Below are 14,713 nucleotides of genomic sequence, written 5' to 3'. Positions count from 1 at the left end.
ACCACCTGGAATCTAGGCTTGTGAAATAAGCCTACTTTGCACTTGCTTGCCTTGTACAAAAAGCTAAAACAAACTGCAGTCAGCTAGTGCATAATTAGGCAGATTAAGTCACAAAGTCTTTCTTTTTAAAGTGTATTTTTTACATAGCAGCTTCACCACAGCTCATCTACAATAGTTGTTCATATTTTGGATAGCACTACTCTTTCATGCTTAACAAAAGCTTTGAAAAAATGCTTTTCTTTTTAAAGGAATACAAACTATTATTAGGGTAGTAGGACTACTCATAATGGATCAGGTTATTTATCTACAAAGTGAAGGATCTTGCCTCTAGTCACTTGAACCATACTTCAGGGGAAATGAAGGCCATTTTTTGCCATGACTCAGTTATTCAACTGTGCAGAGCTATGGAGGTGTACATGTCTGTGAGCTGAGGTGCACAAATCTCTAATCTGAGCTCTTCAGATTATCACCTAAGGTATAAGTACTATGGATCATTATTTTATTGCGCTTAAGTAAAAATGCAGGTATTGATACTAGTAACATTAGCCAGTTCCTTTAAAAGTTGTTTTATTTTGATGGCGTTTTACAGCAGTTAATACTAAGGTTGGATTTTGGAGTCCATAAAAGGCACTTCCTTTTAATCTGGAATTTACTGCCTTAAATTATATTAAATCACCATCAGCCACCTTTGGTAGAAAAGTGGGGAACAAATCAAATCAAATCAATAAAAAAATTGAGTATTTCTACAGCTGCAATCCTACGCCTAATTACCTGGGAGTAAGCCCCACTGAGGGGCCGTGGTGGCTTAGTGGTTAAGACGCTGAACTGCAGACCAGAAGGTCAGCAGGACAGCAGTTCGAGACCCGAGTGCTGCGTGATGGAGTGAGCTCCCGTCTTCAGTCCCAGCTTCTGCCAACCTAGCAGTTCGAAAGCAAGAAATTGCAAGTAGATAAATAGGTACCACTTCAGCGGGAAAGGTAACAGCGTTCCGTGCACCTCGGTGTTCAGTCATGCCGGCCACATGACCACGGAAGCGTCTTCGGACAGCGCTGGCTCTTCGGCTTAGAAATGGAGATGAGCACCACACCCTAGAGTCGGACACGACTGGTTGGGGTCACCTTTACCTTTTTAAGCCCCACTGAACTCAATGACATTTATCTCTGAGTAGAATGGCCCTGTAGGTCACCTAATATATACTTGACACTGGATGTTGTTGTTTATTTGCTCAGTTGCTTCTGACTCTTCGTGACTTCATGGACCAGCCCACGCCAGAGCTTCCTGTCGGCTGTCGCCACCTCCAGCTCCTGCAAGGTCGAGTCCGTCACCTCCAGAATACCATCCATCCATCTTGTCCTTGGTTGGCCCCTCTTCCTTTTGCCTTCCACTTTCCCTAGCATCAGCATCTTCTCCAGGGTATCCTGTCTTCTCATTATGTGGCCAAAGTACTTCAGTTTTGCCTTTAATATCATTCCCTCAAGTGAGCAGTTCTTGCAGTCAAAGGCACTCTCAGAATTTTCCTCCAACACCACAGTTCAAAAGCATCTATCTTCCTTACACTGGCTAGCATACAAAATTTGACAAGCACCTTGCCCACAGGTTTACAGCCTATGGCCAAAAATGGTTTGTGATCAGATCATTTGACTCCTCCCACCCCACCTTAAAGCAGGCATTAGGATAGGGAGCTCTGATTTTGATCAGAGCAATGGCAACCCACTCCAGTATTCTTGCCAAGAAAACCCCATGGAATGTAACAACAACAACAAATGGCACTGGAAGAGGCAGAGTTTAGCCTCTTCCCCAGAACTATTTTCCCACTTTAAATTGCCCACTGAAGCCACAATTACCCCCGAGGAGAAAAAAAGACAAGGACCTGTATCATGCCTGTCTTTTCTCCCGAGTAGGCTAACAGCAGCTTTACAGGAGCTATTTCAGTCAGGAGAATAGTGTTGGTAGAGAGCTAAACACTTCCTCCCCAAGCACCATGATCCGAATTGGGTGCCTCCCCACAACTGCTGTAAATGGGATGGAAGGGAGACTTGAGAGAGCCAATTATGAGTCTCCTGTATTACATCTGATTTGACCCTAAGGGGGACATGAAATAGGAGGAAAGGGGGAAGCGAAACAGGGACAGGATGTTCTATTGTTTCACATGTGGTATTGCTTTTCTTTCTCTTCCTGTGTCCCACTTCAAGTCCTACTTTTCAGAAGAAAGATCTTTCTCTCCATCACCTGCTTATAGGGCCACTTCCACCTAATTGTGCTCTACCCAACTTTCACTGCTTTGAGGGGAATCTGTGTTTTTCATTTAATGTTCACTGTAAGCCCTTTGGGTTTACAGTTAACATTAAATGAAAAACACTGTACAGCAGGTATGAGCAGACCTCAGGTATACAGAAGCTATTTCGGTTTTTAGCAGAACGCTGAGGTCCACCAACTGAAGCCAGATGCAAAATAGCGTAGTGGTTGGGTGAGAACCAGATGCAAAATGCTGGTTCAAGGAGTAGAGCTGATTACCTATTGCATCCCATGAGCCATATGCTGAGATGATATGCAGGTGCAAATGCAGTCTACATCTGAGCTACTATATCTATAAACTATTCTAGGGATTCTAAGTTTAGTTTGGGGGGTATTTTCTGCTATTATTAAACAATTGGGTGTCAAACTCTTGCAATCTACGGCAAGTCATCCATCTATCTACCAGCAGATCCCAATCTACCTTCTGCTCACTTCTGCTCTTACAGTGCTAGCATTAAAAACATGTTCAACCACAGGAATTGGGGGACTGGAAGCCATACTCACATGTTGATTCCAATCCAATGGCATTTAGTAGACTGAGGGCACAATCCTATCTAGATAGGCGGCCGCCTCCGAACTTGGAGGCGACTGCCTATCCAAAGCAGGGCAGTAGAAGCACAGAGGGGATTGTTCCCTCTGCGCTTCTCCTGCCCTGCTTTGTCTGCTAGACAGCTGATTGCAGCTGTCTAGCTGCAGGAGCACGGAGCAGGGAAGGAGGCTGCAGTATGACACAGTGGATGTGTTGTACAGGCAGCTATGATCTCTCCCCCCACCCGGAATGCCCTCACCCACGCCCCTTTCCGGCCCCTCTGTGCTCCTCTTGTGAGCGTGGTGGATGGGGCTGTTCCGTGCTGCCTCAGAGGCAGCGTGGAAGTCGGGGGAGGTTGGTTTTCCAGGAAAGCAACACATCCTATGGCTGTCTAGCTGCTGTCTAGCAGCCATAGGATTGCTCTCTGAATTGCTTAGAAGAAAGAATATTCATGGTTAACTCTAATTACTGTTAAGTTTCCCTAAACCAACTGCTTCAATGATAGAATGCAGAACATGGATTTACTGGGAATCTATGGGGCATAAAAAGGAAATCCTAAAGATAAATGTAAGTTTTGAACACAAAAGTAATCTTTTGCAGTTTTTATTACACGTGAATCACTATGTATTTTTCTTTTGAAATGGCACCATTTTTAATAAATTCAAAAACAGAAGGCAATGTATAAAGCACTTGTTTCCAATTAAACATTTTAAATAATTTAAAACAATTCCAGAAAACTGAAGCAATAGTTACCATTTTCATCCTGGCCACTGGCCTCTGGTGTGCCTTGCCTTTGATCCTCCTCAGGTGCTTCAGGGTAGATAACTGCTGTATCTTCTTGTTGCAGAAATTCTTCAACATTAGGGTCATGATTTTGTTCATTTTCTGCATCAGAATCACATTCATCTTCTTTTACTAGAAGTAAATGACCGTTCGTAAAGCATTAATAGACGTTAATAACAAATATTAGAATTCGCTTTCATTTTTAAAGAAAATGTAATAGTTTTTATGACTGTGAAGCTTGAAAACATGTGGACAATGTTTGTCCAGAGATAGGCTTCATCAGCCAGCATTGGGGCTTCAATGTTTTATGCAGCTTCTTGTCCCATGGATATTATTTCTGGACCCACTGACTACCTATGTGCAATCTTCATATTATGCCTTTTGTTTACCATCCTAATCTTTGCCATAACATGTAACATGCTTTAGAGCCTGAATCTTGGAGCCATGTAAAGTGCCCTGTGTGAAGTATCTCTCCTAAAATGAATTTTTACTTCCCTCACAAAAAATGCAATGTTTTCCAATGTACTATTTCTGATACACCTATCCTGAGCTGTCTGAAATGTTTGCAATTTCTCCATGATATTTAGCAGCTTAGTCAATACCTAGGCTGCAGATGACATGGAGGCACCTGTTCTTACAAGTGCTGAGCTGAAATTCCCATTTCAATTATTTTTCAAGGCAGGCAGAGGGAAGGGGACTCAAAAAGGTACAAAAATGTGAAAAAAGAGTGAGGGCAACATGCTCCAGGAACCACTGCCATCATTTTTAATTGGCTTAGTTATCCAAGGATGATTATCATGAAGCCAAATCTGATTGGCCATGTCATGACATCACCGTTCTCAGGAAGATGACCTAGGTTTTTTTTTTTTTTTTAAGGACAAAGTTGCAGCTGATCAGTGAAGAGGCTGTGAATAAGATGAACAAGCAGAATGGCGGGTTGGAGGGATATATTTCAGGCTACTCAAAAACACTATGTTTGCCCCTAAAATGTTCACAGGTAAACATGAGGCCCAGACCTAGCTTTTAGGATTATCCAACTACCATAGGAACTTTGAAGTTGGACATGAAAACTGAAGTATACTTGCCATTCTTAAAATCCATATTTGGATTAAAGGAACTTATTCTAAATCAGATCAATAATTTGATGAGCTCTTTGACGTCCAGTTTCAAGAATTGCAGAATTACAGACCTTCTGGATACAATGACTTTCTGAAAAAAATGTAAACTCCTTGTCTCATGCAATCACTCTGCCTCTTTCACAGAGTTTTAAAGGGGGTTCAGGTGGTATGGTCTTCCATTCATAACCCTCACTGCTTTCTCACTGCTGATTCCATCTTTCTTCTTACCACATGCATACACATATACATTGAGGAAAAGATGAAATAGCTGCACAATGCCTCTTGATTGGTAGTGCTAGGAGCCATCCTTCTGGAAGCACCTGATGCCCTGGCTGATTTAACTGATGTAGGAATTTTTACCAACCCTCCTTTGTATCAATATCAGCAGAAGCAGAGGAGAGCTCAGGGGGTTGGCAAATAACCTCAAAAATAAGGTAAGCTTTCCAATCCCCACATTTCCTTTCCTGCTTGGGTCAAAAGCTGAACATTTGGAGAGGAAATCCCAGCTTCCCCTTCCCTGCCACCATCCTACATTCCTACAAAGCCATACATGCCACCCCCTAAACATATTCTCCCCCTTCCCTCCCTTTGTTCAGTGTTGTGAGAGCAGTGGTGGCAACAGAGGCGGCAAAAAGGAGCCTCACCACCACCACTCAGACTAAAAGAGTGATAAGGCTTGGTGCATTATGGCAGCGGCAATTCTTTTCAAGAGCTCCTGCAATGCAATCCGGAGGCTATTGAAAAGCACTACAGCTACCACAATATTCCTAGCCACATTACTCTATTAGTCTTTATGACAGAGTGACAGGGACAGGAGAAAAATAAGGCTCCCTCTGGCCTCCCCTGTTTTTGCTGCTCCTGTGCCGCTGTCAGTAACAAAGGGAGAAGTGTGTTGGGGGGCTGGTGGAGGTGGCTTTGGGGGTTGCAGGAGAGTAGCACGGATACTTCTCCAAGCTCTCACTTGGGATTTTTCCCAGTTTAATTTTTTCTTCTTAAAAGTCTGGAAAAATTCTAAGCCAGTTCGAGAAAAGTATTGAAAAGTTTCATTCAACTCTTCTCCTTAGTTTCTCATTCTGCACGTCCTTACCTCCTCTGCTTTTCTTTAACTCAGGCCTCTTTTATTTTATTTTATTAATTATATTTTTAATCAACCTTTGTTCTCTGGGTGGATTCCAAAAATAATTTCTACACTCTTCAAATAGTCTTTCCTACACTCATCCTTTCCTCAGGTTTGTTACAGAAGTGAAGGATTTATCAGAAATAAATAATAAATCAAAGACTCACAAGCTCACCTTCATGATACTGCTATACCAACTATAATAATGTTATTGTTATGTCAAACCTCCACCTACTCCCTGCCCTCTGAGAACATTTGGAAAGGCCTTACTCCATATTCCTCCTTATCTAAAGAAGGAGTGACACTTTCTCCTTGGGCAGCCTCCAGCAGAAATTAGACTTATGGTATCACAGGACAGGTTTCTTTTGCAGGGCCATGCTTATGAAATTCCCTCCTAGGAGAAATCGCTCAAGATACAACCCATAATGACCTTCAGAAAAATGATAAATATATGTCTGTTCTGCCAAGCCTACACAGTTTTAATTCTGGCTGCTCTTACTGACTGGTTGCTTTATTGTTAAGTTCCTCTTTTAAAACGCAAGGAGATAAATTAATTTTAAAATACAACTTGAAAAATGTCAAGATATTGCATTATTTTCGGGTTGTTTTTCTCCCAGAAATCGCTAATCTCAAATTTAAAACTAAATCGATCTTTAAAAGCCTCAATTTAGAGCACTAGAAGACATAACAGCAATGATCTAGCAGCTCCAATTACATGAGTCTATGAAAAGGCCCTCTTTGGCATTATAATGCAAAATGTATATTCACGCACACAGCATTTCCTTCTCAGTGATGTACGGGAAGTACAGCATGTGTAGGAGTTTCTACTGTGGTAGAAGAATTTCCGTTTCTTTTTGCTTACTTCCCCATTTTCATCTTTTAACACTCTGGCCACTCCATTTTCAAATATATCTCTAAGGCTAGAAAACTCAGATTCCTACAATATTAACAAGAGCTTGCAGGATGCATGAACATTCTGAGAGACCACATGTGCCACAGGGGTGTACATCGTTCAGCCCACAGTTATGTCATAGTGCCAATTTAAAACTCCACACAAGGAATCATTAATTTCCATATGAATAAAAGAAGGGGTACCGGAGTAAATAAACACACCCTTGGTATATTTTGGGCTCATTATAATTTTGGGCTAATTTTACATGCATTGTTGAGCATAAAATATAATATTAAAATATTATGGCTAATACTGTTACTTCACCTGTGTCCCATCATTATGCCCTGTTGTAATCTTACAACAGACCAGAAATAAATTGTTCATCCACTGCTCCTGCTCTTTGAACCAAAAAGCAGCCAAGAGGCTGCAGAGGCTGTGCTCTTCAGGGGAAGGGATTGCTTTGCATAATTTATTAGCAACACCTCAAAATTGCTCTAATGGGAGGCTAAACTGGCCTTCTTTGGTAGATTTTCTACAGCTTACAGACTCAGCAGTGTGTATAGACAAACTGATGGATGGAAGGAAGGAAATCAAAAGGAAGAAGGACGGTAGTACAACAAAAAAAATTTCCTTTCTCAAGAATGCACTGTTCTGCAGACCTTAAGGATATCCCAAGTATCCCACACACAAACTAAGCAATGTCGTGACAAATACCTGTACATCCAGATTCATCTTCTTGAGCTTCAGGCCCCAGGATTTCCTTTGCTTCTTTACTAGCTAAAATATAACATGACAGAAGAGAAGAGCAAACTTTTACACAATCCAGAAACTCTTTAACTTATCTGAAATAATTTAGTTCTCTGGTGTCAAGAGGAAAATACTCCCTCATAGAGTTACTGCTTATTATGTGAGGAGCATCTTTCAGCCATACAGCTTTTAGAAGGAAAAGATGCTGCAATTTTAATAGAAAGCGATCAGTCTAGGCAAACAGACTGTAACTATAAACAGGGTCCCATATATACCTTGGTACACTTTCTAGTCAGCCCAAATTTGTAGTTGCCACCACTCCTTTACCTTCGGATGGTTTTTCTCACTCACTGGGCTACTGCAGAAGGTATCAACTGCTGGCACCTTGTGCAAAAGCCCTGTGGGGCTTGGTCTGGAACCATGGAGTTGCTAGCAAGCAGACTAATGGAACCCAGCCAATTATATTATTTGAAGACAAACAAGAAATACGAGTAGAGCAGTTTTGCTACATATTCAATTATTGTTCTTTCTATAGTGTAGATTTCTTTGGCACAAATAAGACGTATGCTGTGTAAGAATGTTTTGTATGTAGTATAAACAACAGTAGATGTTGTCTTAGAAAATCTTTCTCAGATAACCAAATTCTAAGATGAATACATTTGATCTCATTTTCTGTTGTAATAAAAAACAGCATGGGGTTCTACTAATCCTAAAACTAAGGAATTAAAGGAAAATGTGGCTTAATATTCTGAAAATACAGTATGTAAGTAAAACATTTATTAATCGATGTAGTAACCCTGATTAGAGTTCTTGTAAGGTGCAATTACAGAAATGGAGTATTATGTAATATTGCTATTGAGCTAAAACAACTTTAATAGTTAAGATTTTGAGTTTTGCAGTTACTCCTGTACACCAATTCTGCACTGACTGCAGATAAGTATTTATTTATACTCCACCTCTCAATAGTGATTTTCTAGGTGGTTCACAATATAATTAAAACTGAAGAATTTATAGAACAGCCTGAAGTCCAATTTCAGCAAACAAAACAACAGCAAAAAGTGCCAACAATTTTTTAGAATTTTAGACAGTTTTTTTAAAACAGTTTCAAATCAGTTTTAAAAACAGCAACAGAAAATCTAGTAAAGGGATATTAAATCCCATTTAAAGCCTGCAAAAATGGCAGTATCTTCAGCTAGTATCTGTAAGCCATTAAAATGGGTGCTACGTGAATGGACGGGAGATGGAATAAAACAAGTGAAGTGCCACAACTGAAAAAGCCCTGTCCCTCATTGCTACCTACCTCTCTTCACCTCAGAAAGTGGGGGCCCATTGAGCAGGGCTTCTGGTAAAGATCTTAATAACCAGGCAAACTGATATTTAGGTACTCCAGCCCCAATCTGTTTAAGACTTTTATTGGATAAAGTGAGAATTTGAATTGTGCCAGGAAACAAACTGATAGCAACAGAAATTCTTTAAGTACAGGTGAGATGTTCCCTACTTATCAGTACCAGGTATGGGCCCTGCAGCTGTATTCTGAACAGACTTGAAAGACAATCCCACATAGAACACATTGCAGTTCTCTAATCTGGATGTTATCAGGGCATTGTTAACTGTGGCTAGGTTCTGTTTCCCCCCTTTTCAAGATTGATAGTGAACTCAAGACCCTGATGCTGGGAAAGACTGAAGGCAAAAGGAGAAGGGGACGGCAGAGGATGAGATGGCTAGATAGCATCACGGATGCAATGAATATGAACTTGAGCACGCTCCGGGAGAGAGCGCAGGACAGGAAGGCCTGGCGTGCTATGGTCCATGGGGTCACGAAGAGTCGGACACGACTGAACGACTGAACAACAACAACAAAGTGAACTTAAAAGGTGATGCTGTAATTGAGAGTCTACATGCGCAAGAAATCTGCATGTCTTCTCAGGATGTGGCCTTCATCATCATCAGCTCTAAACATAGTTTGCTGACGTGAGCTACCAATCTACTACTTACACTGGTGTATATGTTTTTTAAAGTGTTTATTTGACAGCCTAATCTAGAAGATCATGCAAGGAGGGAAGACCATGGAGAAGGGGTTACCTAGGGATCACTGCTGATGCCATTTTGAAGATTCCACCTAAAGAATTCACAGTGTGCCTCTGCAAATAGCCTGGACTTTTAAAATAAGACTGGAAATTAAATGAAGTTTAAAGTACAAATCTGAATATGATACTGGAGAATGTGCAATTATTCTTGGGTATCCAACCACTGTATGCATACTATTATTAAAGGCACTATTATTTAAGTATTGCTTTATTCACACAAACTCAAATATAAAAAGCATATCATCTGACTTCCTCAGTGAGAGATTTAAATTACTAATTATTACTAACAAATAACGTTTGCCTCATGTATATAGATCATACCTGCTCATGATATTGTCCTGCAGCTAATTTTTAAAATTACATTTTAAATTCTACACAAGGCTTTTATTGTGCAATCACTCTGCCTCATTCATGGAAATCTATGTAGGGTTCAGACGATGTAGTATTCCATTTGTTAACAGCCCATGTTTTCCTACTGCTGCATCTGTCTTTTTTCTGACTGCAAAAAAAATCTGGTAAGGAGGCAAAGAGCAGAATAGCAATACAATTTTTCAGCAGGTATGGACAGGAAAATGTGAAATTTAGGCAGAGTGGGAGGAGTTATCTAGGGGAAGGTACTGGGGATGCCCCTCTTTTCTCTATAATTTGCTGTACATTCTGTTTGCAGAGCCATTTAGTTTCTTGCAAAGCAAGTCCTTTCCCCTCCTCCAATGCTGACTGAGGATGATGGGAGTTGTAGTCCAACACTCCTGGGGAGTGCCAGGTTCGGGGAAGGCTGGTTTAGGCAAACAAACTGAACATTTAGCAGACTTATAGCCTACTGTACTTCTCAGAAGGCACACTATGAAATGGAGTTAGCCAGTGTTACACAGCAGTTAACTTCACCTCTATAAAATTTTATATTAGGTAGTTTAAAGGAGCTTGAACATAGTTAGTCTTCATTATTCTTTGAGTGCCAACAGGGATCACATCATATAGCTCTAGGTAAGGCCTGAACTACATAAGCACAAGGTATCTGTAGAATTATATGCAATTGGATCCCTGACACATTGGCATTGTATCCATGGAAAACAAAGCTTTAGAAAAAGCTTTGTACACATGCAATTGTGATTTTTAACAGTGCAATCCTATCTTCAAGGTACATCTGCTGAATGAGGATAGGATCACTACTAAATCCCGTTACATCAATGGAATCAGATGATATGCTAGTGCAGTGAATCCGCCCTTGAAAAACAATACTATTGTATGATTATGGCTGTGGGATAGCACTAGTGCAAGGGGTAAACCAAGTAAAGTCAAGGGCATGGCAGAGGAATAGTGGAGCGTAGTGCTATCCTTGCTCCAAGATGGTTCTGGCTTCTGCACCAGCATAACATTGTGACAATAAAATAGGTGACAATAAAATAGATGACAATAAAATAGGTGGAGTATGCGGAAAAAATGCCACTGGAGTCAATGGAGAGACCCAGGTGACTGCTCTTCCTCTTGACCTCTCAACCACATGAGAGGATAAGATTTATACTCCACATATTGTTAAGTGATGTATTCTTCCTTGAAATGTCAGAGTTCTAATATCACTCCCTACTGCTGATGGTTGAGCATTGTCTTGATGATGTTATGATCTCCCCAAATAGGAAAACCCACAAACTTTGACAGTGGAGATCTACCAGGTGAATACATACTTACAGAAAGTGGTGAGCCTGCCTAAGGCACTGGAATGAAAAAGTATTTAGCTGATGGCATCTTCTGGAGCCACCCCACTTGTATCTTTTTGTTGATGTAAGCCTCCTATGCCTGCATCTTGCCACTGGAACACCAGCAAGATGAAAAGGGCCAAAATCCCAATGCCCCCCACATCCCCACATTAGTTACTGCTCCTGTAAACATGCATGTATGTGTGTCTTGATGCCACTGAGTTGTTGGGATTTTTTTCCTTTCAAAAAGCTTGTTCACCTCAAACAGACACCAATACCAATGTTCTCTGTGGAATCTTCCATACTGCAGATCCTTCTTTTGGGGGGCTTATCACTTATGAGTTCTATATGCATGTAACTTCTTCTATGAAGCAGACACTTCATAAGCACGAGCGAAAATGCTTTTCCTCCACCTCTATGTACATAATTAAAGGGTATGTATGAGGTGCTCTGCTTAAACCAGGACTCAAAACGGTTTATTGTTTTGGATTACAGCAGCAGTATCCTCTCCCTCACTGTTTAATGCAGAATGCAAGCAGTTATTTCAGTGCAATATAATTGTATAAAACAAGTTAACAATTTATTACTATGTCTACAAAGCCTTCTAGGTAAAGACACATATCTTGACACACACCTTCATCTTCCCAGCAACTGTTTGCACTTCCTTCTCTTTCATTGCGTTCTGGTAATACTGTATGGTCTTTTGGCAAGTCATCGTCTGGCACGCTAGTATCACAATCTGCTGCATCTGTTATACTTTCCTCTTCAACAATGTGCAATTTGTCTTCGTCATCTGAATCTGAATTTGTTTCTACAATGTTATTGTAACTGGTAACTGCGGAGAAACAAGGAGAAAAGATCAATGCATATGCTGTTTAGAAATGATTAATTTCTAATAAGAGAATTGATGATTAGGTCCACCCTCAATCTAGACATGCAGCATCATGCTATAGCTATAGATGGAGCAAGAATGCACATTCTTCCCATGTTCAGAGTGTTCAGAGGCACTTCCCCTGTTGTTACGTCTTCATTTGTACCAGGGATGAGACCATGCATTGAAAAAATATCTAGGGTGTCTCCGGACTAGCTGAATTTCTGGGATGCAGTCTAGGAACAGGTGGTAAAATCTGTTCCTTATTCTGGGAATATCTATTATCAGGCATCCGTTTTTTTCTTTTCCAGAAAGATGAGTAGTGATATTCACTTTTCTCTGCAATGTCCCTTACAAGTTTAAGACACTGTCACAGCAAGCGTGCTACTTGAAACTACAGTAACTTATTTGTTACTCGATTGATTCATAGTAGGCAACTCAGTCTGCCCTTTCAAGCTGCAAGCTGAGGTCTTGTCCATTTCATGTTAAGGAGGAATAAAGCTCTCTGCCCCCTGGAACTGACTAGACCAACTACTTGCCAGCAAGCCAGCTATATCAAGTAGCAGAGGCTTGAGCCTCTCAAGCCATCAAACCTACTCACGAGTAAGCACTCCAACCTATTTGCCTTGGTAGGTTGGGACATTTGCCTACCAAGTAATATGTGCACAAGATGGAAGGGTTAATGGTGCAGACACAACCTGGGACTATGGCCTGCCTGAAGTGAAGTCCTGCTTAGGTATTTGGCTTAAAAAGAACACCACAGCAGGAAATTCATAGCAACACTTACAGTATAATTCTAAGCATACACTACAAAGTAGTAATGTATAATTCTATGATCAGCTATTGGTGACCTGTGATCAGTTTCCATTGCTCCTGACCCTGTCCAGGATTGCAGCAGCCATGACTGGCACTAGAAGTGTGCGTGGTATAAAAGCACTGCCCAAGGGACTTCAGGAGAGTGGACAGTGGGCAGCTCTCAGTGTGGCTTCGAAAAAGCTGTGAGAACAGCCACTTCCTCCGTCCCATGCCAGCTACATGTTTGCACTAGCAATGGGCTATATTATGAGGGTGAAAAAGTTTTAGAAAAGAAGTGATGGAAAGCTGGACAGCCTGTGGCCTAGTAGTTGTAGTGCAGGCTTCTTTTAAAGCCCTATAAAGAATCAAACTACCAATCATATTTCTATAACTTGTGTCAAATTCTTTTTGGCATCTTTTTTTCGGCATACATGCATCATGTAATACAAACTATAATAACTCCATGATTACAATTTGATTTATGATTTAAAAAGCGAGGTATTTCTAATATAGTATCATCTATATTCTAATACCAATTCAAATCTCCACGAATCCACACTTATGTAGCTAAAACAGCAGTACCTACATACAACAGGGAGGTGTCAGCAGACTTGGGGAAACCGCAAGGTTTACAGAAATACAAAAAACCTTTAGAAAGAAAAGGGCAACTATGGAATTTGCTACTTCAAGATGTAGTGATGGCCGCCAATTTGGATGGCTTTAAAGGGGGGTTAGACAAAGTCCTGGAGGAGAAGGCTATCAATGGCTACTACTCCTGATGGCTATATGCCACCTCCAGGATCAGAGACTGTATACCTATGTACACCAGTTGCTGGGGAACATGGGTGGGAGGGTGCTGTTGCACAAGTCCTGCTTGTGGGTTTCCCATGGTAAGCTGGTTGGCCACTGTGTGAACAGAATGCTGGACTGGATGGACCTTTGGTCTGATCCAGCACAGATCTTATTACAAAATATTGACTGACCCTTGAGAAGAAAAAAACTGAAAACTTGGTGGGAGGGAGAATGGAATGCAACAGCTGAAAAAGGAGGGTAGAGGAAGAGACACACATATATAAGGAGAGCAGAGAGAACCCTCCCATTGTCTGGAGAGGTCATTTCATTGTTCATCCTGAGCTTTTTTTAAATATCCCCAGGGATAGAAGTGAGAACTGCTCATAGAAATTAATGGAAATCCAAAATCCTAACTAGCTGGAATTGAGCACCACTGTGTCCACCCTTCAACCCCCACAGATAGCAGCAAAGAAAACAGTTCCTGCACTTTCTAACTCAGTTCTTATTTTGTGTGAAATATTTAAAAAACCCTACTGATGGAAATTCCAAAGCAAATGTAGTCTAGAGTTCCTGTATTATAGATTAGAAAAGGCCGTGGGTGGGAGAATGGCTTTTGACAGTCCTGCAGTGTAGCTCATACTGAATCCTGCAGTTCAAGCTCTAAGTAGTTTACAAAAACCCTGCAATGTTGTCCAGAGAATTAGACCCTTATTGCAGTTTGGACTGAAGATGAGAGAACAGCATGTAACACTACAGGTTGGACTGAGAAAGTAATATAAAGCAACCCTGCAATGCAGTTCATTTTTATACCTCTTCCGGAGGTTGGAGGACTGTGCTGAGAGAGTAGCTTGCAGCAGTCCTTCAATGTAGTCCCTTGCAAAACAGATGTGCTGAAGCTGGTTTGAATTCCTAAAGAGTGTGTAGACATGGGTTTTATTGTGCAATTCCCCTGTTTTGATAAAGGGCAGTTTAGAATTTAAAATATAAAATAAA

The 14,713-nt window shown here is 40.9% G+C and overlaps 1 protein-coding gene across 6 annotated transcripts in view; it reads right to left on the bottom strand.

The window, feature by feature from the left end:
* Positions 1 to 14,713, bottom strand: part of ZEB1 (zinc finger E-box binding homeobox 1) — a 108,051-nt gene that overhangs the window by 21,704 nt on the left and 71,634 nt on the right. For 5 of the 6 annotated variants that reach the window (XM_084859166.1, XM_084859170.1, XM_084859167.1 and 2 more), the window contains 3 exons: positions 11,897 to 12,097; positions 7,449 to 7,511; positions 3,578 to 3,739 (listed from right to left, as the gene is read on the bottom strand). In XM_084859166.1, coding sequence (XP_084715292.1) covers positions 3,578 to 3,739; positions 7,449 to 7,511; positions 11,897 to 12,097 — 426 coding nt within the window. Of the gene's footprint in view, positions 1 to 3,577; positions 3,740 to 7,448; positions 7,512 to 11,896; positions 12,098 to 14,530; positions 14,630 to 14,713 lie in introns of all 6 variants that reach the window. The other variant, XM_084859165.1, reaches the window with a different exon arrangement.

The sequence above is a fragment of the Heloderma suspectum genome, chromosome 5, assembly GCF_057233095.1.
Source record: "Heloderma suspectum isolate Gila_16-S chromosome 5, 16-S_ref, whole genome shotgun sequence".
Lineage (NCBI taxonomy): Eukaryota > Metazoa > Chordata > Lepidosauria > Squamata > Helodermatidae > Heloderma > Heloderma suspectum.
The sequence above is the reverse complement of the archived record's forward strand: the minus strand, read 5'-3'. Positions and strand labels throughout refer to the sequence as shown.